Source organism: Lepisma saccharinum, chromosome 1 (assembly GCF_977018435.1).
Source record: "Lepisma saccharinum chromosome 1, izLepSacc3.1, whole genome shotgun sequence".
NCBI classification, from domain to species: Eukaryota; Metazoa; Arthropoda; class Insecta; order Zygentoma; family Lepismatidae; genus Lepisma; species Lepisma saccharinum.
The window spans coordinates 149573773-149600534 of NC_139229.1; the positions used below are offsets into that span (position 1 = coordinate 149573773).

Here is a 26762-nt window from a genome sequence, read left to right on the forward strand (position 1 = left end):
TTGTACGATAAGGGAGACAACACAAAACAAAACGCTCAATGCCATAAAATAAACAAAGAACGCAATTAAATGGGACATGTCCGACCTAAATCGAAAATATATATATATTATATGAATTTAAAATATTTGTATTGGAAATTTTGAATATTTCCCGTCCCCAAAATTTTCTGCTTTTGTCGGATTTTTTTAAAAATTCCAATTTTCCCTTTGCTAGTAGACGGCACGGGTTAAATTGAATCATCGTCATTGTTGTTAACAGATCAGCTGAGTGAAGCGAAATTATGACAACATTGCAGAAATAGATTTTCCACCAAAATTATTGGAAAGTGCCAAAACTTTTGAAAATAATGAGTGAATTAAATTCTGAACGTTCAGACGGAAGTGAAAATACAGAGAATGGTACTCGTCCTAATAGTCCGCCTGATGTGAAACCTGACGTCAAAAGCATATGCGTTACAAGCAACGAAACCGAAGATAATACAGCAATAAGATGGCCAGGATCATGGCAAGACGGTACACGGAAGAGTGCCTTTTTACCATATAGGGTAACGTTATGCCGAACTTTGCATTCATATTAAACCAGACCTGTAGCAGAATCTACCTTGCACTAACATATTTGCAGGGGTGGTTTAAGGGCCGGGCGACGGCCGAGGTGGCCGGCCCCCTTTATTATCGCCAAAATCATTTCTGATTACATACCTGGCTATTTGTTTGTTTGATTTTATGGTAAAATTTTCGTATCCCCAAAACGTATTTCTTCAATTTTACAGGAGAAAGTACTTACCGAAATGGGTTTATTTATACTTTAGGAAGGTCTTGGAAGTTTGCTTACACCTCGTTGAAATTTTTTTGCCGATAAATCATGTAATTTTCGACATTAATGTCACTCTGATGCACGAAAGCTGTTCCCTTGATGTCCGTCTACTACGTGAACCAAATATTTGTGAGCGTTTCATGACGTAACAACCGGTCAGTGTTTCCAAATGTGCGGTTTTGTAACTGTGTAACAGTTCTAGAACGTAAATAAACCTGAGTTACTGTTCATTTCTGATTACGAACTTGCGACAACATGACGTGCACAGGATCAGTGGCGTGCTCAATGTGAGGTTGATGGGGGTTATAACCCCCCTTTCGCCCAGTATCTCTAAGGCTATTTATGAATGGTTCGTGGAGCTATTTATGAATGGTTCGTGGGGCTATCCGTCAATGGTTCGTGGGGCTATTTATGAATGGTTTGTGGGGCTATCCGTGAATGGTTCGTGGGGCTATTTATGAATGGTTCGTGATGCTATCCGTGAATGGTTCGTGGGGCTATCCGTGAATGGTTCGTAAAAAATTTCAAATTTTGAAAAACAAATTTAACTATCTTTCCTAACCTAACAGAACCTAACCTAACCTTGCCGTGCATGGTTCGTGAGGCTATTTATGAATGGTTTGTGGGGCTATCCGTCAATGGTTCGTGGGGCTATCCGTGAATGGTTCATGGGGCTATCCATGAATGGTTCGTGGGGCTATCCGTGAATGGTTTGTGGGGCTATTTATGAATGGTTCGTGAGGTTTTCGAACCCAAAAAAAAAATAATAATTTGAAAAACAAATTTAACTATGTTTCCTAACCTAACAGAACCTAACCTAACCTTGCCATGCATGGTTCGTGGGGCTAATATTTATGAATGGTTCGTGGGTCTATCCGTGCATGGTTCGTGGAGTTTTCGAACCTGGAATAAAATACAAAATCAGTAACACGAAAGTAGGTATTTTTCTATGAAGGAGGTTGCAACACTGCATAACCACTGATCATGGACTACGCTAATCAAGATTTCTCCGCCATATCGCGTGCAACGCAAGCGAAAGCGAACAAAATAAAAATTCTCGATATTTCGAAAATTGAGATTATTTGCGTGCAAAAAATGAAACGCGAAATAGAAGAATCCTTACGAATGCAGAATATGTAAGTATCAATGTGAAAAATACGAAAATAAGGGAATTAGAGACGTTTGGTGGTTACCGAAATTTTAATGAATTTATTTATAAGTCCACTTTATTTGAACCACTATGTGCTTCCACCGGGTGTGTGACTTTTGTTTTAAAGAGTTGAAATTTTTGCTGAGAAGAATTAATTGAAGTTACTGCTGCATTCACATAATGAGTACATTGCAAAACCATGTAGCATTTTAGGCTAAGAGATTACTGTTATTTTGATGTCATTATGTAGGTATTAAATAAACACATACTTAACAATAAACATGGGTACTAGTTTACTATTGTTCGGACAGATTCCTTCATTTTTACAGAAGAAACTACTTACCATAATAAGTTCCTGTAGCATTGTCTAACATCGGGAAGGTGTTTTGTGTGATGTGGGAATGTATGCTAGGGGAAATTCATGTTGTTTGTTGAAAATTAATTCTCCGACAGAGAATAGCCTTTGGCGCATACACCTTCGTACATCATCACGCGTCGTGATTGTGGTAACACTTTACTATACCGGAGACGGATTTCTTCAAATTTACAGGAGAAAGTACTTACGCAAATCATTTTCTGTAGCCTTGTTGATGTTCAAGAATGTAGTTTTGATCCATTTTAATGCGAATGCATGTGGTTTTCTACGAAAATCTATTTCTGATGCGTTATTGCTGCTGCTGCCACGATGTTGTCCATATATGCTAAATTGAACGAAAGGAGTGCTAATGGAACCTAACCCAACAGGCCTAACCTAACCTAGTAGGCATACCTCGTCCCCGTGATGGTTCGTGGGGCTATCGTGAATTTTTGAGCTAATGTCAATGGTTTTTGGGGCTACCCGTGGATGGTTTGTGGGAAATAAGGAACAACGTAAGTACTCGTTAATGTAAGAAATAGACATTATTTTCGTTATAAATTCATTATTTCACCTAAAGAAATGTTCCGCAATGCAGAAGAGTACGTTAGCAATGTAAAAAATTCCGAAAAAAATCATTGATAGGTGTCTCCGGTATAGTAAAGTAGTACCGTGTTTTGTTCATGTTCATTGGGTATCCTGTGTTTTGAACCGTCTGTGTTTGCAATGAAAGTTAGTTAGAAGCATGACGTGTCGTGGATACGTGGTGAAGTTTGTACCGGGTGTGGAAGATCCAGTGGATTTTTTAATTGTAAGTGCAGAACTTTTGCAGATTCGAAGAGAAGTTTTGGTGAAAATATGTATAATGCAAAGGATGAGGTGTTTTTAAGTATGTTTACGTAATCTAACCTGCTGAAATGTGCATGATTATATTGTAACTATGTTTGCCTAATATGACGTGTCGTGGATGCATGGTGAAATTCAGGTAAATTTTCCGTATCCTGGAAACAGATTTCTACAAATTTACAAGTTTGGGGCTCATTTGGGGGCAGGTGACTTCGGCCAATTGCTAACATGCCTTGAACAGGGACTCTATAGAGAAAGCCGGAGCAGAGCAGAGGCGGGGCGGTGGCAGCAGGTCAATTACCCCAGGGGCGGAGCCTGGAATCGGTGGGAAATTTGAGTCAAAAATTCCAAATATAATTTTTTACTTTAAATTTCCCACCAATTCCGGGATGGATAGCCCCAATAACCATTCACGGATAGCACCACGAAACATTACAATTTTCTTCGTAAAACAATGCAAATAAGTTTAAAAAAAAAAATTAGATCAGATGAGCTTTGTTCACATGTATTTCTTGGGTTCCGAAGATTGAAACACTGCATAACGATTGAAAATCGACAAAACACAAGCATGACGCGCCATTATGTAGGAAGGTGTACACGCCATATTGTGTCTCAGGCAAGCAAAAAGACTACGGGAAAAAGTACTCGTAATGTGAAAAATTGCAATTACTTTGATGAAAAAAACGTCAATATACCTTAAGGAATGTTCCGCGAAGCAGATAGGTAAGTACGAATGTCAAAAATTGACGAAACTAAGAATTTATAGGTGTCCGAAGGATAGTAAATTTTTACCCAACTTGGGAACCCTGCGTTGGTCGTGCAAGATCTCTAGTTCCGGGTGTGTGGATTTAACGTCGTTATTTATCAATGATTGTTTTGTCAACACCCTCCCTCTGTCTAGCTGAGTTTCTAACCTTCCTCTTTGACACCACAATTTTGTTTTCATCTTGGAAAGATCTTCGAGCCCATAAGAAGGATTTGTTGAAGGCCCTTGCTGTTGGAGTCTATGCATGGCCATAGGCGTACCTACTGTTTGCTGAAAATCTGGTGTGCTGTTTGGTGTCCAACTAATGAAGCGTGCCTTTTTATAATTTTATAGAATTTCAATTTTTATAGTTTTGTGGAATCTCAAATGTTCAAAGAAAAGATCTAATCGTAATAATTTAAGATTTAGTGTTTTAAACCATTAATTTAGCATATTTTAAAAACCCGGTCTCTGGCACTGTGCGCGATCATCGACGTAACTTTTCGAACGCGACCCATGAAGGGTTAAGAACAGTGTAAAAAGTTTGTTCATTACCATCATTAATCTTCCATATTATAATTAGTCAAAAGTTGCTAAAGATCTCACAAGTAAGCAAATGATCAGTTTGAACATTCCTGAGTTCAATTGGGGCATAATAATTTTCCTTGAAAATCATACTTTCCCATGGCCATATGGATTTTTGTAGCAAAGTAGAGAATATGTTAAGTGATAGGTAAATTTAACCTTTAATGGACGGGCGATCCATATGAATATAGAATGTATGTCAAAAGCTGTTTTGGTTTATTAGTTCATGTGAATTTAAAGTGCAGGCTTTTGAAATGCATGGAAATGTTATTTTTTAAAAGAACATAGAATGAGAACTATTCGCTGTAGAGTTAAAATTTGTGTTCTTTTTGATGAAATGGCAGAGGCTTTCACAGGAAGTACAACGTTGACATTCCATCTTCATACAGGCACAATTAGAAGAGAAATGGGCAATTGGCCCTTCATGTGCGATATTTTAATTTTTTTAAATTCATCTTGTAATTGTGTGTTTTGGGGAAAGTAATGCCAAAATTTATCTTCTCACAGAGCGAAATCCTTTTGAGGAAAAAAAAAGCACGCTTCCAAAAGTTAAGCACGCCATGGTAAAAATCAACAAAAATGGAAAAGTAAAGCTTTCATAAACACAAAATTAAACATGAAGGTAGCAGGTATGGTTATGCATTAAAGAAAACAAGAATTGTGTACAAAGATGAAAAAAATGTTTACTTTTCGTAAGTTATATGATGACGTCACATTTCGGTCATTAACATAATGTTGTTTAAAGGCAAACAAACCAAACAAAACTTACAGTAATATGGTATGTGACCAACAAAACTTACATTAATATGGTATGTGACCACCCCGGACCTTCACACAAATTACAACGATTTTCCATGCTTTCAATGAGGTGATCAACCATCGCAGATGCTAGCAATGGCAATTCCTACATTAGGGCAGTTTCCAACTCTCTGAGACTGGCTGGAGGAAGTAAACGTGCAGAGACAGAATGCGCGAGGGCTCAAAGGTTTTCAATGGGATTAAGGCCAGGGGAGTATGCCGGCCACTCCATACGAGAAATGCCCTCACTTTTAAGGTACTCGTCAACGAAGTTTGCTGGATGGGGACGGGCATTATCGTCCATAACAAGGAAATCAGGACCAACTGCTGCAGCGTAGAGTCTCACAATGGGGTCTAGGACTTCATCCCGATACCGCGCAGCCATCACAGAACTGCCTTTAAATATGTGCAGCTCGGTGCGATATCCCATTGAAATTCCAGCCAACACCATGACGCTGCCACCTCTGAATGCGTGATGTTCGATGATGCTCTTGGCCTGATTGCGTGTGCCTCGTTCTCTCCAGACCCTTACACGCTTATCATCTGTTCCAGGGCAAATCTTGACTCGTCCATGAACAGGACTTTGCACCAATCTTAGACAGTCCAATTGACATGTTGATGACACCACTTTAATCTTGTCCCTCTGGCTTGGACGGTTAATGCAACACAAACACGTGGTACTCGGGCATACAATCCCTTCATGTGGAGCCTTCGGCACACAGTACTGGCAATATTGTCTTACCATGTGCCGCTGCAACCAAGGATGTAACAGTTGTGGAGGTTGCTCGTCGAATCCGCTTGGCTACTATAGCAATATACCAATCATCAGTGGGGCAGTAACCCTTGGACGACTGGGCACAGGTCTCCAGACATCTGTATAACTTGGTTGGAGTTGTTTCCATAATCGAGGAATTACGGAATGATCAACGCCAAAGAAAATAGCGACACATTTCATTGACTGTCCTGCTTGAATGCATCCGACAGCATGCCAGCGCTCATTATCTGTCATTTGAATATTATCAAAAATAATCCTACAAAAGTTATAAACACTTCGTATCAGCTTTTAAATGCACCTCAAACCCTTCAGAATGCTGGCATCAACGAAAGTGTGATGATTCTTGCACGAAATCCTCGCTTTTATGCTATTTCAAGAGCACCGATTAAGCACCTAGGTACAGATGATTCACTCTCTAACTAACTAACTCTCTAGCCTTCTTAAACCCGTAGGTTCATGGCTGCAGCAACACAGGCCTTCCATCTGGCCCTATCTTGAGCAAGATCTATGTACTCTTTTCCATCCCTACCGATTTCCTTTAGGTCCATCTCAACGTTGTCCCTCCATCTTCGTCTTGGCCTTCCTACAGGTCTCTTACCATCAGGTTTCCCAACAAGAATCCTGTGAACTCCTCTTTCCTCTCCCATTCACTGTCTCCTTACAAAAAGGAAGCTACACATAAAAATTGACATCTACATCCGCAGTGATGCTTTCAATACGCTTTCGAAAATTTGCATTGCGTGCTTAACGTTTGGAAGGCAGTGTAGTTTTCTCAGTGTAGTTTTCCTTAAGTTTATTTTATTTTTTGGTGTGTGCATGTGTAGTACTCCACATTTTAAAAGTGAATGCTTTAAAACATCCCATCCTGTGAGGCTTACAGATTAGAGATGGCACATCAGCTAAGTAGTACAAATTTGTGTTAAGATGCCTCTTGCTGATGATAAAATGTGTTAATTAATTGTTGTTCTTTCAGCCAACAACTGTTTTAACAAATCTTCAGAGAGGAAATATCCAAACCCAGACACCTGTTGTTGAACCTATTGATGTAAGTCTACACCATCGTGCAGGTCAAGGGGAAGTTACCCTTGAAGATATACAACAAGGTATGGTTCTGGTTGTGTAATATTTATTATAATTTTACAAAAGTGTGAGGAATGACTTTAGAATGCTGGAAATGATAATGGAAGTAAATTTGAAGTTTGGAGAAACTAATTGATGCATTTAAAAATGCAGAAAATGTTAATTTGTGAGGAATTACATTCCAAAGAGTAGGTTGTGGAAGTGACAGTTCTCATAAGTGTGCAGGAATAAACAATATAAGTGATAAGTTTCCATTCTTCTATTATTGTTTCTGGCTGGTGTATGTGTGCGTTTTGTGTGTTTAACACAATCTTTCCACTGTTTCACCAGTTTTCTGAGGGAGATAAAGACTTATGATGAATGTTTCATGTAGTGGAAATATTGTGTTTGAAATACAAACATGTGCCGGAAACAATAAAATTTAGGGGAAACTAATTACTTATTTGTTCTTAATAATGTTGACAGAAGGTATAAGTTATGCTTTAACTAACAATCATATTTTCAGAAAACTTGCAAATAGTAACACTAAATATATACGAGAGTAATTAAAATGCTAAGAGCACCAAACCTAGCCTGCCTAACCTACTCATGTAACCATATAATGATGGGATGGAAAACACATTAAGTGATCAATCTGCTCGGTATGTGCCTATAGACTCATACAAAATTTTATAATATCGTCGCCTTGTAATGAAAGGGTCCCGGGTTCAATACCCAGTGGAGGAACAGTGGTTTGGATCCCACTTTAAACTGTAGGTCTAGTCTTAATTATCCTTTCTGTGCATGAAGTGGACTTTAAACAAAACTCAAGCATACAGGATATGATTCATGCATGATAGAATTCTCAGACGGAGAGGCCATTTTTTTTTTTTTGCCCATTTGCTTTTTCATCTGAAAATGCTGGCTTTCTTTGCAGATACTGCTTATGTGTCTAGCTATGAATTCAATGTTGAAATATGCATTTTAATTTTAGAAGTGTGTGTGTCTTTTTACAGTAGAAATATACATGAAAACTGTGCAACAAGGAAAATGCTGCCAACTAATGTATTTTCATTATTTGAAACATGTGGGGGAGTAGATCGGATTTGAATCCCTGCCCGGGCATGGGTATTCTTTGAGTGTGTTCCTTCATCATATCATCCACCCTCATCTTCGCAAAAGTGGCAGACATGCAAAGTAAAATGAATCAATCAGTTAACATTAGTGTATTGCCTTCACAAGAGCAAGAAATATTTCATTGTGTGTTTTTCCCAATGTTTTGCAGAAACCAATATTGATAGTGAGGATTGCCATGGTCTGACTCCCTTGATGTGGGCAAGCTCTTATGGCCAACTTCCGACTGTTCAGCTTCTGTTGCAGCATGGGGCAACCCTGGACCATGTTGGGAGTGAAGGGGAAACTGCTTTGCAACTGGCTGCTGCAGGAGGCCACCATGATGTTGTTAGGTTGCTTTTAACTCAAGGAGCAGATGTCAATCACACAGATGAGGTGAGCTGCTCTTTCTACTTGTTTAATTGTTGTGCTTAGTGTATATTATATACGTACAGGTAGATTTACTTTGCATGCAAAAGTAGGCAATTTATTGTATGTACAGGTCACAAGAAAATTGCCATTGTTATCAAATCATTCAAGAGGTAAATAAATGATTTGAAGTTAATTTCCAGGATTGGATGTAATGGAAGGAATTCCAGTATGTTTTTCAATATGGCCCTAACAACAAGTCCTGCAATACATATTTTCATGCAACCTAGAGCCTGTTTGCTGGCCATGGCCTTCAAAGTGTGTTTGTACGATGCAAGTTACTCAGTGTTATTTCACCTCTGTGTGTAACTATGAAGCCGGTGATCTCAGATTGAATCTGCCATGATCAGCATCATGCTCAATAGAGCCAGAGGTATGAGGTTCGAACCCTGGGCAAGGCATTGATGTGTTTATCCCATCATCTAATTCATCATTCGTACTTACCTTCATGATAAACCCTAGAGACAGAGAAACAACATAAAATAACCAATAGGAAAAAAGAGGACAATTTGAATCTGAAAGTTTTCTACTTGATCTTGGCGGTAAAATATTGTTCCAAATGAATGGTACTACAGTCTAATGTGCTCCCTTCAATTTAATAATTTGTCTTTATTTCCTCCCTTTATCAGAATGGAACCACAGCACTTATGTTTGCTGCACATGGTAACCATCCACATTGTGTGAATGAACTTCTCTTGCGGGGAGCTAATCTAATGATGACAAACCTCTGTGGTGATACAGCTTTCAAGATTGCAGTGTCCAGAGGAAGTAAACTAGGTAAAGTATTAAATTTGAGAGTGAGAATTGGAGAGAGTGAAAAAGTGTGTTTCTCCTCTCTGTGGTAATCGTATTTACATGTCAAATCAACCAGTGTATAAACCTTTGATGCCATGGATTTTGCCAAATTTTGGTATACATGTTTCTTATCTGAAATATAGAATTTTTTTTCTTATTTTAAATTTTTTTCCTATTACCGGTTTGTAAGTTATTGAAACTGCTCACCGCTGAAACTTTAAATACAATATGCAAGATACCTGTTTCAACTACAGGGCTGGCCATGGTCTCATTTTAAAGCTTATGAAGAGGGCTTTCATTTGTTATACAACATTCTTGATTTTTGCGAAAAACAAATTTTGAAAATTGTTTCAAAATTTTATTTTACAATTTCCAAAAAACGAAATTTTCAAAAATTGTACACATATTGGTACACATCTACTGAAGGTTCAGTCAAAATGAGTGAGGGACAGTTAAAGTTCAAGTGTGAGTCATCCCTTTCCTGCATCTACTTGTTTATTCCTGCTCTCCTAAGCTTCTTTGTCCAACTGGATCAGTTGTGGTGTAGTTGTCAGTGTGTACATCTCAGTTAACTTCTGTGCTGTGAATTGTTTGAAACTTACTTTATTAGTGTCTTAATTTTTTTTAAAAAAAAAACTTGATTTGGATGGCAAGAAGTGGTCCATTTACTGTTGTAATCCTTTGAAGAAAAAGGGGCACTGGTGTAGTAAAAATCTGAGGAATGTGGCAGCTTCGATGATTTCTTTAAATTACGGAATTGAAGAAAACATGAAAATTTGCACTTTCTGTAGACTGCAGTTGGGGAAGGAAAAGCAGACTATTATTCCAGAAAAAAAATCCTTCAGGGCTAGATGATAATGCTGGTCCTAGTTATAGTAACCAAGATTCAGAATAGATGGATGTTGATACAGGGTTCAGCTACTTGAATGCTTCTTTGATCTCTCTTGGTGAGTCTCCAGTGAATAAGAAGAAACTGAAGAGTTTGAAAAGGTATTCCAGATAAAAGATAAAGAAAATAAGAATTACTTATAACCAATCCCTTTTTAATGCAGAAGGTGATAAAGATGATGAAGAATGCCACTGTAGCAATTCAGAATCAGAAATCTTTGAGCAACTTAAAGAGAGAAAGTGACAGGTTCATGATTTTGTCTATTTTGCCCAAAAGTTGGTCATGTGGAAAAATTGAAAAGTAGTTTGGTGTTAGTAATTACATAGCAAGGAAAGCAAAGAAACTCATCCAAGAGAAGGGAATTTTGTCCTCACCTGACCCCAGACCTGGAAAAACTTTACAAGAAGAATGGGCCTAATGAGTTAAAGGTTTTTACTTCAATGATGAAGTTAGCAGGCAAATGCCTGGCAAGAAAGACCATGTTTCCGTGAGGGACACAGATGGTAAAGGTATCTACATTCAAAAATCTGGGAATCCTGGGAAATCTGGGAGAAATATTCAGACTTTTTAAATCTAAATACCTGCTGCTTAAGATTGGGTTTGCAAAATTTGTAAAATTAAGATCAAAGAGTTGCATAATAGCAGGAGCCAGTGGTACTCACACTGTATGTGGCTGTACCACTTATCAAAAAGTTAAACTAATGATAGCTGGAGTGATGAAGTTGGTATGTATGCTTCTGTATTTAGCTATAATGTGGTTAGGTATGTAACATATGTTAACTTAAATCATCGCATGGTCTTGAAAGGAATTCGCTTTTCATATGACACCAAAGAGTTACCACCTTGAAATTTTGACTGAACCTTCAGTAGATGTGTACCAATATGTGTAAAATTTTTGAAAACTTCGTTTTTTGGAAACTGCAAAATAAAATTTTGAAACAACTTTCAAAATTTGTTTTTTGCAAAAAACCAAGCATGTTGTATATCAAATGAAAGCTGTCTTAATAAGCTTTAAAATGAGACCAGGCCCAGCCGTGTAGTTGCAACAGGTCTCTTGCAAATTGTATTTAAAGGTTTAGCAGTGAGTGGTTTTTGGGCAATTTTGTCAATTTTCAAAATTCAATTACTCAAAAACTGGCAACATGAAAAATAAAAATAATATTTTGTATATTTCAGATAATAAGAAACGTGTATACCAAAAATTAGTCCAATCCATGACATCAAATTGCAAAGTTTATTTTTTCTTGGTTGATTTGACATGGAATTACCCATAAAGAATGGTCACCCACTGTGGTTTGGAGATAATTCTCTCTCTCTTTTCACACCCCTTTAATATATGGCTACTTCTTATGACTTAACATTCTTGGAAACCAGCTTCTGACCTATACATTTATCCAGGTCCGTATCAAGGTTTGTGGAGGCCCCTGGGCAAAATGTTCTGTGGGGGGACCTAAAATTTTTTTATGATTTTTTACTAGGAGTTTTCTTAGCTCAGTATGTTAACCACCAATTTTCAGCAGTTGAAATGGTAGACCTGATTTTAGAATCAGTAGTCATTCACAATCGAACATATCACAGAGACGTTTGCAGGGAGAATAGCACAGTAAAATTAAGTTACAGGATGAAAATTGTAGCGCTATAGCAGCATTAAAATTCTGTGTCTAAATGTCTGCAGTATATTATGAAGAGTGAAAACTGTAACTAATTATAATATATAGTAAATACTAAGGGGGTTCAGGCGTTGTTACTTTATGAGAACCTAGTTTAACTGGTGCTTATACATAAATAAATACACACATACATGCAAATTGAATTACTGTGTCAGAACAACAATATGAATTTAACAAACAGCTCGCACAAGCCTTTCAGAGCCTGCTGTGCTGCAGCACAACCTTTGGTACCAACATTTTGTGGTATTTTATTTAAAGAAATCTTATAACTGAGTCTGAGCTTATTGATTGATTGTTAAAAATGATTTGGGTGCATCACAGTCTCTCTTATGTCTTATGAGGGAACATATAACGCCGTCCATTAGCTTATGTTAGCGCGATTCACAAAAGTGCTGCTTAAAGTTAGGTGCCCGCCCCGTAGTTCACTGATGCACCAATAGAGAGAGAGAGCGCTAGTATCTCCACAATTTTTTTCCCTATAAAACTCAGTTCTAATACGATGTTATTAACGAAAGAACGTTATGTACTTCGTAGAATTATTTATTATCTTAATCTTATCTGAGAATTTATTGTTTGAATAAGTGTGCCTTATTTCCACACCACAGCCAAATCAATAAAGCATATTGAGCTTCAGATATATACAAACAGATCGACTTAGAGCTGTGCTACAATTGGATCCAGAAGAGTGTAGACATAAGACAATATTGAAGTTTTTTTTATTTTTAAAATACAACTTCTTCACAAGCATAGTCAGCTGGTTAAAATATTTTTTTTTTTTTGGTGGAGGCCCTTCACAGCTTTCTTTTGGTGGAGGCCCCAGGGCAATTGCCCTCAGTTGCCCATAGGTTAATCCAGCCCTGCATTTATCTCTTAGACACCGAGGCTGATTTTCCAGGTATTCGCACTAATGCCTAGCATGTTTTCAGTGGGAAATTTGGAATTCTGCATGCTTCTAAATGAAAATTTATATTTCCGGGACTAAGAACGTTAGAGGTACAATGAGAGGTACAAAACCTCGCTTTGTTCAGTATACTTTGGAATATAATCCTGATGGCAAAAAATAAATGTTCCATAATCAGTTAAAAAAAGAAGAAAAAAGGGAAAGTAACTATTTTTTTTGCACGAAATTTGAAATTCATCGGACCCCCACAGAGGCTACGCCAGGACATGAATCTCCAAAAGGTACCGCATAATGCCTGGTACATTTGCCATTGATGTGGAAAAATTTATGCAGTTATTGCTAATACTTTTGAAAAATAATAATAATAATAATGCACTAACGCCGAGTTAGTTTTCAGCGAGAAATTTGAAATTCTGCATGCTTCTAAATGAAATTTTAAATTTCCTAACTAAGAACATTAGAGGTACAAATGATAGCTCACTTTGTTCAGTATACTTTGGGCTATAATCCTGATGGGAGAAAAAAAATATCTGTTAGGGGCTATAATCCTGATGGGGGAAAAAAATATATCGGTTAGAATAAGAAAAAAAGGGGAAAGTAACTATTTTTGTGAAACAGCAAAAAGCAGTAGACTGTTTTCCAACCCTTTGTTGGCAGCTGGAGGCTTTTGACTTTCTTTGCCTGCTGTCTCCCCCTTCCCCCACTACCCCTACCCCTGCTTCCCCCCCCCAGGAATTTCGGAAGATCGTACTTCTATTGCCAAAAGTGTGTTTTGAAATGAGAAGAGAAGCGATGTTTTTGAAACCAATGAAAGATTTTTTTTTTTCTCTGACACCCCTCCCCCTCCAAAAAGTAACAATGAAATTAAACTTTACTAATTGTACCTCTAGACTCATACAGAACTCAAAACGTGTACCTCCGATCATTATCAAAGTTACAGTATGTTGTTACATATGTCCTTAAGGGAAATACCTGCTGCGACACATTATTGGGATTAAAAAAAAAAGTTTTCTAGGTGGTTATAATACATTGAAACGTATCCAGTGGCGGTTCCTCCATGGAACAGAAGGAACAGGCTGTTCCCCCTAATTATCGCCCTTTTGAACTATTTAAATTATTTATATTAACATAAGAGCACTTCTTTCTCCCGAAATCTACGTTTCCAAAAGTAACGCTGAAGAAAATCTTTCACCGTGGCTGGATGTTTGTTTATGTCACCTACCCCCACCTCATAGACAGCCTCATCGTTCTCACCCTCTACTGTCTGACGCTCAGTATTTCCGACCACGTGCAAAGGCAAACGATCCCCACGGTTACGGAAGCTGAACTCCCTAGCTGTTCCCTCCAAGACATATAGTGGATTCCCTTTTCTTCTAGTTTTTGCTATGTGCTGAAGTTTAATTGCATGATAGTGATAATTTTGTGTGTAGCAAGTCTATAATTTTCTAATGTCGTTACGAACTTGGGTCTGGCATTCATAACAAACTGGAAAAATCTTCTACAGTCTAAGCGTCTGTTAAATGCCTTAAGTTACCTTGGCTAAATGCTGCAAAATAGCTTCCCAGGGAACAGCTCCTATCCACCTGTTCCACCAGCCCCAAGACCAAAGTTTCAAGGCACGCAGTGTCAGGACAAAAAAGTGAATGTTGCATGATCGACTGGCTGAAGACTAAAGCCTTTAGTTCATTGAACTTTGCAGAAAATACAACAAACCAACACCTATCCTAACTGAATTAAAAACTAAAATGAAATCGTGCACAAGGCATATTCAAATGAGTTACTACAACTCTGTAAAATGATTAACTGGATATTCCTTCAGTGGCAAATTATATTGTTGTCCTTGTTTGTTCCCGAGAAGGGAGTCTGGAACAGTTCGGATTTTGTCACTTCTACTAATCTAGCAGACCTCATGAAAAAAACTCAGCCATCTGTGTGCCATTATTGCATTGAGGACGTTTGAATAACAAGAATACTCAACTCTCTGAAAAAACGTCAACTTAATCTACAAATAAAGAGATGAAACAGGTTCCGACAAAACATTATTTTTTCTCTGATCACTCATAAATTGCTATTATTAAATTTTTCTTTGTTGTGCATCAACAATTTTATTTTTAATATTTTCTTTATATCATATTTTTAAAAAAATACCTATTGTCATATAATTTTAACATGCCTCATGTTTGTCACTTCTGACAATTTGTAATATATGTATCACATATTTATTTGGTTAATTTCAATAAGGGTTGAATTTTACTTGATCTACTGTATTATATTAAGACACCCATGGGGGAGGGGGGGGGGAGCAAGTGCAGGTGACCTGTTCCTCTGCCTGATTTAGCACCACACACCACTGGTCATACCACTAACAGTACAGTAAGATCTATGTCATTTTCCAACAGTGGTAGATCCACAAGTTACAGTTGGGAGGGGCGAATTTCGGTCGGATACCTCATCTCACCAAGAATCAATTCTAACCTAAAGTTGCTGGAGTTTTGGTTTTTGAGTCTGTTTTATGCACTAATGGGCTAACTGAGACTGGACCTACAGTTTAAAGTGGGATACAAACCTCTGTCCCTTCACCGGGTATTGAGCTTGGGACCCCTTGATGACCAGGTGACAGATTTATCACTACACCATTGGGGAGAATCCTACAATTGCAGTGTTTTGTGTACCAAGTGGATTTACATGTTCTATAGATTAAAGTATTGTTTTGCAAAAACAGAGGTTCAGGGCTGGAATAAATGGTTATGTTGTATGTTATAATTCCTCGTGGGGCTACGGTAAACTGAAGGATCAGATATGAGGAGTAAAGTGAATAAAGAAAAGGAAGAAAAACCCCTTGTCTCAAAGGGACTCTTTTCAGGCTTATTGCACGTTGGCTTGAATACAAATTTAAACTATAGCCTCAGTTCCGATTAGCCTATCAAGAGCATAAAGTGTTCTTAAATCAAATGCTAAAAACTGTAGTCTGTTAACCAGTTAAGGTATATAAAAAAAAATTGGATTTTTCATCTACTGATACTCCTTATATGTAAGAAATAAAAAACTTTGATGATCGATCAGTTTTTCATAGTTTTTTTTTTTAACATGAAATATCGTAAGTTACACACTTTTAGAATAGTTCTGTTGATTGTAGGACACTGAGATTTTGTGTTCATAAAACACAATAAACATATTCATTTTCATTACTGTATTATCATTACAATGTTAGAATTGGACACATTATCATGTGAAAACAATACTATAGGCTTACTGCTGTTTGGAAGGAATACGAAAATGATAGGTCAACAGCTTCAATGAGCAAAAAAGAAAATACATTTTATGGTGTTTTCCAACATTAAACACACTGTGCACAGTGGCGGCAATTAGAGGGGCACTAGGGGGGCAATTGCCATCCTCCACCATGCTAAACCTTATGTACCAAGGAAAAGTAAACTGTCCTTGCCCCCCCCCCCCACCACACACACTTTTGGAACTGAATCGCTGCCACTGACTACATTTTTGACGCACTGCCCACACCTATGCTGACTATGTTCCTCATGAACAAGATGATCTCAACATGAACTGTTCTTACCTCAATACCTCTTTTTTTTTTTTTTAAATCCATTTTACCAATTCTCTGATGGTTTACATTACACACACTGTCACTTCATGCATCTCACTATCAGCAAAATAATGGATTGATTTGGTTTATTTTATGTCATATTTCGGCCACTGTTGGCCAATGGTGAAGATGAGCATGATATGATGAAATTGATGAAGGGACACTCACAAAGAATAAACATGACCATACTGGGATTTGAACCTGGGATCCATGGTGTCATAGCTCACTGTGCTAACTACTCTGGCATGGCGATGCAGCACCATCAATTTCACCAGAAAATAGAAATGCTAACTTATAAGACCCATCCAAGTCTAAACTAGAACCATTCTCTTTTTCTATCACATACAGAATAATGCAAATGATAAGCAGTCAGCAGTAGTACTCGTTAATGCCCAGCATACTCTCTTATCAAACATCTGTTGGAGCATGTGTACATACATAACTCAGCATAAATCATGGTTTGTGATATAGGCTCAGCACACATAAAAGAGAAAAATAAGTTATCTTTACCTAAAACAAAAATCGTTCATAAAGAGAAAAAATATCAGTCACTCATATTGAACATTTTTTAAGAAAAATCGCTATGCTCTTTTACAAGTTCTCTAATCAAACAGATAAGTGAAGAATTTAAACGAGAGTGGTCGGTTACATTTCTGTAGGATGTATTATGGTGAACAAAGAAAATACCACAATGCACAAATATTGTGCATATGAAATATCATACGCTGGGCATTAATGGGTTAGATGGGTTAGATGGCAGTTAGGAAGGGAGACCACCCGTGGATCCTTGCCTGTTTCCCAGTATCTATTCTTAATTCAGTATTTTATTTTTTCTTTAAAATGTCCTCTTAATTTCATGGATTAAAAATAATTAAAAAATATTCTTATGACATTTATGAAAAATAATAAAATATCTCACACTTTATTAGTTTATCTAGCATATGCTTGGTTTTTCACAATATATCGAATTTTAAATTGTCATCATCATGTAAAAGCAAGAAATCCAAGTATGGTGTTATTACAACCGAATATGAGTGAGAAATAATAATATAACAAAGTAAGTTTATTGTATTTTATATTATTTATCATACAAGAATGGTTTATTGCTCAGAACTTATTGATATTTTTTTTACTTTCTTTCAGCCCAAGCTGTGATTGAAAATTACTTATTGACTTTACTCAGCTGATTAACAGTTTGTAAACACTATATTTTCAGTTGTAAGTAATCTGAAATTGTAAATAAATAATAAATATTGTGATATGTTGTAAATTTATTGTACATATTATTGCTGTGAAATATTTTTGTTTTCAAAGCCTGTATGAAAAAAGGTAAATTACTGTATGAATTGGCAAATTGCATGAAAGGCAAATATTTGTACAAAAGCCACAGTAACATCACTGAGTGATTCATGCTGCATCAGGAAACTAAAGTGAATCTTGCATGGTACTCAGCGTAGGTCTCAATTCAGGAAAGAAATTTCTCATATTCTCAACAGGCCCATAGCTAGAGGGGGCCAACTGCCCCCCCCCCCTCCTGAGAACCTTCTTTGCCCCCCCTGTGAAATATACAGAACACAATCCAACCTGGTATTCTCACTAATCTTTACAATTATATCCTGTATTACTGTAGCAACTTAACAAAGACACTTACTGATTATGTGATTTAATGAAGTGTGTGGGATTCCTAATAATGTCGTACTAGGATTGGGGGGGGGGGGGGCGAATACCTTCCTCATTCAGACTTAGGGAAATTATTTCGTAATTTTCAGTATCTAGAACGGTTATGACATTTTGAGATGTCTTATATTAAAGGTGCCTAATGTGTTTGGATGTTTTTCTTGGATGTGTTGCTATGAAGTTTGAACTACTTCATTTTTTGTTTCCCAAGTCTACCATTTGGCAATAGCGATTCATGCAGTAGAGAGAGGGAATGGATATTAATTTTTTGTTACTTAGCTTTGCTTTTCTGTCACTTCTATCTAATCGCGACAATGAGTAATGACGTGAAATTGATGAAGAGGCACTCACAAACAGTGCCGCAACCACAGGGGGCAGGGGGCATTGTCCCCCCAACCTTGAATAGAAGTCCATTCTAGGGGGAGGGGCGAACATATAAGTAAAAAAACAAGACTAGCAGAATCTAAGAATAGTAGGACAAATGGATACTCAAGATGGAATTAGTTTTTTCTTCCAGACGGGCAAGGGAACTTCCAGGGGGGGGGGGGGGGCACAGAGGGCCAATTGCCCCATTGGTTTAAAATTTTCGTAAATTTTTTTTTCGTATCTGCTATTGTTATAGTCCAAGTTCAGAGCCATAGCTATGGCACCAAAATGGTCTAAATGAAATAAAAAATGTGTTCAAGAAAGTGCCATGGTACCCTGTGAAATTATTTGCAACTAATAAGTCAATATGTTTCCAGTTTGAAAAATTTGGATCTAAAAAATTTCTTGCTCTCATCGATCCCAATATGATTGTTTTCTATAATGCATTCTAAATTACCCGAGAGAGAAGTAAGACCAAATATGTAGCTACTTCAGATTGTTGCTGCTAAATAGTTTTGTTTTAAATGCACGACTAATTCTTTTGAGGAAAAGGAGACAAAATTTGTATTATTTTTACTGTTGATTTGTTGTGAAGCAGATGAATTAATTATGTAATGTATTTAATGTATTCTCACAAATAATATATATATATCAAAAAAACTTTGAATGCATGTACAATTTAGCGTTAACATGTTGCATACTTATGTATTTTCTTATTTTACGTTGTACCATGTTGCAAAAATAAAATATATGTTGTACATGAAAGTAATACATGTCATATGTACAAATAGAATTATGTTCATCATGCATTTTGTGTCTTTAAAAGATACAGTTGTGTGCTTGTTGTCCAGTATTAGCTAATGTGAAATTGAACGTGTTGGAAAAATATTTTCAAATCATTTGTTCCATCGCAAATGCTTTAGCACTGACTTCTAACCCCTTCTTGCGAGATTTTTAATAACATCTTTGATGCTACTGTCACTACCACCACTATATTAAAATTATTATTATTTGCATGTTTGTCCTGGTACTGGCCCCCCTCCAGACAAAAATTCTTGGTTGCACCCACTGGCATACACAGGATTTTTTTCCTGGAGGGGCTGGAATTGTATAGGTGGATGCTTTCAGTGACGCAAACTTATAGGGGTCAGTGGGAACATATTTCACCTAAGAATTTGTCGTGTTATTATTATTGTATTTGTTATTGTTATATATTTTCATATTAAAATCAATAAATAATATTTTTAAAAAGCGAGTATGGTGCGCATTAATATCATAATACGTGGAAGGGAGAATTTGAGATTTTTTAAAACTTATAAGAACCCAATGTTTTTCAAAATTTGGCATCCCTGACTGCTTTCTAGGGGGGGGGGGGCATACACAATAAGATATATCGTATATTTACAACTTTCCACTCTCAAAAATGTCACCTGGGGATAATTTTATAGGGCTTGAATTTACCACTCTGGTTTTTCCAGAGTTTATGGTGTTTTTACTCGAAAATGTCGATTTTTCAAAATTTATGAGGGAGCTGTAGCGTACGCCAGTGGTTGTGCCTCTGCTCACAAAGAACACTCATGCCCAGGCTCGAAACTGGGACCCTTGACTTCGAAGTGTGTTGTGTAACCATCCCACTCTAGAAGTTGACTGGTGAAAGATGTATGACAGCTTAGTTGGTCAAATTAGTATCGAACATGATGAAAATGTGATAGTGTTTCACATTTATTATTTTGGTTAAAAAATTTGTAGTTGGATTCTCGTTGGATTCCTTTGTGCGTAAAAATCTTGCATACTGGAAACTAGAGGGAAAAATTATGAAGCACGATTTGTAAAAAGCTCCCTTAATCAGCTCTGCAGAGAAACTCAAAGTTGTTGGTACATATTAATCGTCTATTAACATTATCGACCTGTAAATATCAAGTACCGTGCGTCCATTTCGATCTGCAGCCGAGAGATCGGGAGAAGCGTGGCGGGCGGCACTGACGGAGATGCCGACATTTGCGGCCTGAAATGCCCGCTTATTTTTATGGACATATGCAGACATTTATATAAATATTGCAAAACGAGCACTAACCTGTGTTATAAGAGTATGGTTTTAATTTTAGTAGCTTAGTGACTGTATGTGCCGATGATTTTGACACGCCCACCTCTTGTGAAACACGGCGTAGAGGTTTGTTTGGAGAACGTTCTAAAGCTGCACCAATATCATCGAGTTTTGCTTCGGTTAGAATCCGTCGTTTTTGCTTAGGTGTTTTAAAATTTAACGATACAGTTTCTCGTAATTTAAGGACAAGATGTCTAACCGTATCTCTGTGTGGAGTTGAAAGCATGGGAATTTCTGTACAAATTACCTACACACGTCTCGACACGAGTTTGTTTTCACGTAGGTACGTGTCATACACAAAAAATTTTTGTTCTAACGTGAATCTTGCGGCTGGCATTCCAATCGTCTCACTGACACGTCACACATACACACTACAATAACACAAACAAGTAACTGCAAGTAACCAAGAATAACACTCTTGCGCACAGTACGAAATTAACACGCTCTTGGTTTACATTGCTCGCCACTATATTTACAACTCTGTCTTCATCTAGTCGGGAAGGAACAAAAAACTCGAGCTCGGAGATTTCGGATTGCAAGGAAGCTCACGAACACTATTGACTTTTAACGGTTTCTTCTACAGCGTAATCTTGATACAGTGTTGCACATTCAAAACCTCCAAACGATCCCCATCGGCACAAAACTCTTTCAAGGATATAAACTTAAGCAGGACGTTACTGGTCAAAACTATGATTAAAATGTTTTATTATCTGTGGCTCTTAACATCGTTTCTAAAGCGTATTTTTTTGTGTATATAAGAGCAGAACTTGGATGAATTACAGAAGAACTTTTGCGAGTTATAACACAGGTTAGTGATCGTTTTGCAATATTTATATAAATGTCTGCATATGTCTATAAAAATAAGTGGGCATTACAGGCCGCAAATGTCGGCATCTCCGTCAGCGCCGCCCGCCACGCATCTCTCGGCTGCAGATCGAAATGAACGCACGGTAGATACAGTCCCGACTAGACTTAATCTTTGTATTCTTTGGCAGCCCGGAAAGGTCATTATCAAAATACTGTTATTTGATGTTGCTCGAAGATATCATCCCTTTCCTGTTACTAATAGCTTTTTGGGGAGGGGGCAAGTGCACCCTGCTATATCTGCCAATGCGACAATATATTAAAAATTTGCCCCCCCCCCCTACTAAGAATTCCTGGCTACGGGCCTGATTCTCAGGTTATGAACCTGATATTCGAAGTGTTTTTATTAAGTGTGGTTTCTTTTCCAATGTGAGTTTTAAGGCTAAAACACTATGGATAAATACATAATTAAAATCAAATTTTCTCATATGGAAACACACTAAGTTTCCAAGTCATCGTGATTTGAAAGCAGTGATCATTTATATGTGGATAATCCTAGAACAGGGTGTCTACCAAAATAACAAATGCAAAATTCTTGATTTTTTCATGAACTTTTTTACCTTTTTCTTAGCCCCTGACTTAGGTATAGTTGGAAATTAAGAAAATATATATTTTTATTCAATGAAAAATTAATTGAATTATTAATGTATGTAAAAATTAATGCTTTCATCCTGGATGGAGGATGGCTGCATTACTTTAATATTTTTACAAAACTTTACGCGTAAAAGAATGTAATTCTTAACAAAGTAAACAAATGTTAACCACAATTCAATACAAGTTTAGACTTCAAATATTCATTTTTTTCGAATTCCAGTACAAGTATAGGCTATAACAATGTAAATTCACTATACTGTAAAAAATAGCAAAAATTCTTGACAACAAGTATAATTCTCGACTTTCTTGATCTACATGTTAATTTCTTGACTTTGTCTTGACATTCTTGGCTGGTGCACACCCTGTAGAAAGTTGTCAAGGATAGATTTAAGAACTCTATACTATACAAATCTTATCAGAGAGAGGTATATTCGGTGGCAAGGAAATTGAGCGAGGTTCATCCTTGAAATTAATACAGCCCATATATGTGTTTTTGACATACCCTCAGTCATCTCTTTGACCAGATGCCAGTGGCAGTGGCTCTGAATTAGGTGAAGGGCTAGATGAAAAATGTGGTAATAGAGAAAATTAGATCAATAGTTACACATACTTATTAGAAACCCCATTTTCTAATAATACCTATGTGTAACTGTTAATATAATTTTCTCTATTACCCCATTTTCTTTCTACTAGCCCTTCACCTAATTCAGAGCCACCAGCCGCCGCTGGTGCATGCACCAAGACTAAATAGTTGGACATAGTTGTAGTGAAGTAATGGCTTACATGGTTTTCTGTTATCTAAATTTGTGGTCACATACAAATCTAGACTTGCATTATTCATTCAGCATCTTTTACAACTATACGGAGCAAATGTTTGCGCTACAAATATTAAAAATACAAAAAACAGAGAATCATGCATTACTGCTTTAAAATACATAGTTTTTCAATAGTAATTAATAAAAGAATAGTTATGCAGGGCATAAATCACCAAAATTATAGAAGCAAATCATTTCAGAGCAACATGCCCCTGGCACACTAAAAGTATAGTCATTTTTCTCCTCTTGCTTCTCATTTCTCTCGTGCCTGCAACTACAGTGCCATAACAGCATTCTTAGCTTGGTCAAGCTGTACTGTCGCATTCTTTCATGTTGTTATCAGTACTGATATGAAAACTAGGAGTACAGAAGGGAGTGCACTGCTGGTGTCACCTATGGTTGTAATTATCAACATGTAGCATATTCTGTTCTCTCAGGAAATTATAGACTTACTACACTCAAAAGTATCACTATGATGCAATTAAACTTCAGCACATAGCAAAAACTAGAAGAAAAGGGAATCCGTTATATGTCTCGGAGGGAAAAGCTAGGGAGTTCAGCTTCCATGGTGGGACCGTGGGGATAGTTTACCTTCGCGCATGGTCGGAAATACTCAGCGTCAGACAGTAGAGGGTGAGAATGATGAGGATGTCTATGAGGTGGGGTAGGTGACGTAAACAAATGTCCAGCCACGGTGAAAGATTTTCTTCAGCGTTACTTTCGCAAACATTGATTTCGAGAGAAAGAAGTGTTCTTATTATGTAAATATAAATAATTGTCATTTTTATATTCATCTGACAAATAAATAAAATTTTCTACACACATTATCATATTAGATAAACAAATCAAGTTAATTTTGTTAATACTAATAGCACATATGTAATAAAAGAAAATTGTAGGATAAAACAAAACAAAACACAGGTTTAGTGTGTGCCTAGCTGTATTTTTTTTAAATTTGTATCTACTTGAAAATAAATATTTAACAAACGAGACTGATTGTAGAAAAATCGTTAATACTTTCAATGTCTATACATACAGTACAAGAAATAATATACAAGGGTTTCATTCATAATTTCTCCTGAGAGGATGTTCTGGAAAATAACCACCACTTGAAAATATTTTCTCTGCAATGATCTTGTAGTTCCTATCCGAGGTCAATATTGGTCCCGTTTCAAGTTCTTTAACATTATTTTTCACTCTCTTGTGTGCATCACTGCAAAATGTGGTTGCTAGAATAATTTCTTCTTCGGCATTCTTCAGTCCTATGCAGTATGAACGAGATGCCCTTGACAAAACGGCTGTCATCGCATATGTATCTATAACTATGTCCGCTAATCGTTTCAACTCCATTTGGTAGTCTATTACATTTCGTCCATTCCGTGCCAACACGATCTCTACAACATACTGCAAACGAAGTACACAATATTCCAGCAAATCCGATGAGCTCTTTAGTGATGGATGTAAGTAGCCACCAATACCAAGATTTAACTTTGGAGTATCAGTAGCTTGTCGTCGTCTTTCCATTAATCTGGACAAAATAAACCCTGGGAACATGAGTGGATTCCTTAACTTCTTAATATTCTCATTGGACTCGATCCCAGCATGTTGAAGCCCCGATAAAGCAATAAGCAAACGAAGCATTTCATTAGTGCTTTCAAATATCGTCATGCTTCTACTATCTCTTAACAAGCGTTCAACAGGACAGTCTTTCATGTAACCCATTCCACCAAATATCTGAAGAATTTCACTTGTAGCATTCCAGCATGCTTCAGAACTAAACACCTTAACTACTGCCACTTCAACAGAACAGTCTGGGTCTTCAACACTGTCTAAAGTCCCAGCTGTAAGGTACACCATGCTTTCCATTGCATATGTTGCACAAGCCATTTTTGCAAACTTTTCTTGGATAAGTTCAAAATCTTTTAGCAGTTTACCGAATTGTTTTCGATTCACAACATGTTCTACTGCCATTTGCATCAAATTCTTCAATAAACCAGCTCCTGAACTTCCAGTAGTAAATCTTGCACTATTTAGAACATCCAATGCAATTTTAAATCCACTACCAACTTCCCCTAGAATATTTTCAACAGGAACTGGAGTATTATTGAAATGTACGTTGCATGTGTTTAATCCTCTCATTCCAAGTTTATCTTCTGGTTTCCCACTTGTAACACCACCAAAATCTCTCTCCACAATGAAAGCTGTCACTGTATCTACCATGCTTCCTACACCTTCATCACGAATTTCTGTTTTTGCAAAAACTGTGAAAAAATTTGCCAATCCACCATTTGATATCCATATTTTGCTGCCATTAAGGATCCATGTTTTCTTGTCGTCAGAAAGTTTTGCCCGTGACTGTATAGATGCTACATCGGACCCACCACTTGGTTCGGTTAAACAGAATGCAGCAATCCACTCTCCCGATGCTAATCTTGGAAGATATTTTGCCTTTTGTTGTTCATTGCCAGATCTAAATAAGGCTTTTAGTCCCAATGCTTGATGTGCTGCTAGAGTAAGAGCTATTGAACCATCATGCGAAGTAATTTCTCCTATTCTTGCACACTCTGTTGCAGTAAGATCAAGTCCTCCATATTTAGATGGTACCTGTTGACCAAAAAGCCCCATTTCTTTTAGTGATTTCAAAGTTTCTTCAGGTATTTTCCCTGTTTGATCTATTGTTCTAGAGTCCACTTTTTCTTCAAAGAATTTTTCTACTGTCCATGCCATTTCTCCCAATGTGTCTAGTCTGTCTTTATTCAGTACTTCCGGATAAGTCAAAATCTCATAACCAAACTTTCCAAGAAATAGATTTTTTATGAAAGGAGGCCTGGTTGGTTTCTTGTCTTCTGTAAAATCAGTATGTGTAGCAACTTGAACCTCAGTACTTTGATTGCATGACCGTATATTAAATATTGGCATCACACGTGGCCTATATTTTAAACTGTTTAGTGTGAATGCGAAACTACATATGGAACGATTCATTTTGCTGCGTAAGCTCGGTGCAGTCGAAAAAAAATACACCAGGACACACTGCGTTTATGGCAAAATACTTGAACCATACACCATAGATAGAGTTTTCATTTCTTACATTAATAAAGCTACTGAAGTTACTTCTGGGTAAATGACAAAGGTAATCATCCCATTGTTAAGCAATAACACAACGTACCAGTAAGAGTATTACATTAATAGCAAAGAGGTGATAGATGTTGCATGGTTTATCTTGGATGAAGTAATAACAGTTTTCTTTCTGCCTCTGCAACTCGAGAGAGAGCCTACCCGTTGTTGGATCTAGCCAGCCGTGATCTTCCTTGTCAGATTATTACCGTCTGCTAATTTCTTCTAACATGTTCAACTAATAAAAGTAACACCACGCTGAGCTCTGCTTAAGTGTTGTCCAGATTTTGGGTATATTACTGGGTCTTTCATAAATAGCGATCTTTCTTACTAATCGTCCCATGCTATGCGACACATTTTTGTTGGCAATTAAACTGTGATCACAGAAAATAATGTCTATATGTTACTTGAAGGGAGTAGTGTATGCAACATATCTTTCTATAATAACATTAGACTATCACATATGATCAAACTTCCACACAAAACATATAATGTTGCGCGGTACGGGAAGAATTGTACATTCTTCTTCTTCTTTTTCTGACCCTATCAACTGGCAGTCGATTTTAGTCATCTTCCTGAGTTTTTTTTTTTTTTTTTTTTTTTTATGTATTTAGTTCGCTATTCACTTATATTTCACAAGAATGAAAAAAAAAAACATCTATTGATATTTATTTATACTGTTTGTTAGATCGTCAAATTA

The 26762-nt window shown here is 37.0% G+C and overlaps 1 protein-coding gene and 1 pseudogene across 1 annotated transcript; one reads left to right on the forward strand and one right to left on the reverse strand.

Moving 5' to 3' along the window:
- Positions 1 to 167: 167 nt before the first annotated feature.
- On the forward strand, positions 168 to 17787 carry LOC145989486 (uncharacterized). Its single transcript, XM_083124839.1, has 5 exons — positions 168 to 545; positions 7042 to 7171; positions 8413 to 8636; positions 9299 to 9446; positions 17672 to 17787. The coding sequence occupies exons 1-5, from the start codon at positions 348 to 350 to the stop codon at positions 17713 to 17715; spliced, it is 744 nt and encodes a 247-aa protein (XP_082980965.1). The 5' UTR covers positions 168 to 347; the 3' UTR covers positions 17716 to 17787.
- Positions 17788 to 23876: 6089 nt separating this feature from the next.
- Positions 23877 to 26533, reverse strand: LOC146002496 (complex I assembly factor ACAD9, mitochondrial pseudogene; annotated as a pseudogene).
- Between the last annotated feature and the right edge of the window lie 229 nt (positions 26534 to 26762).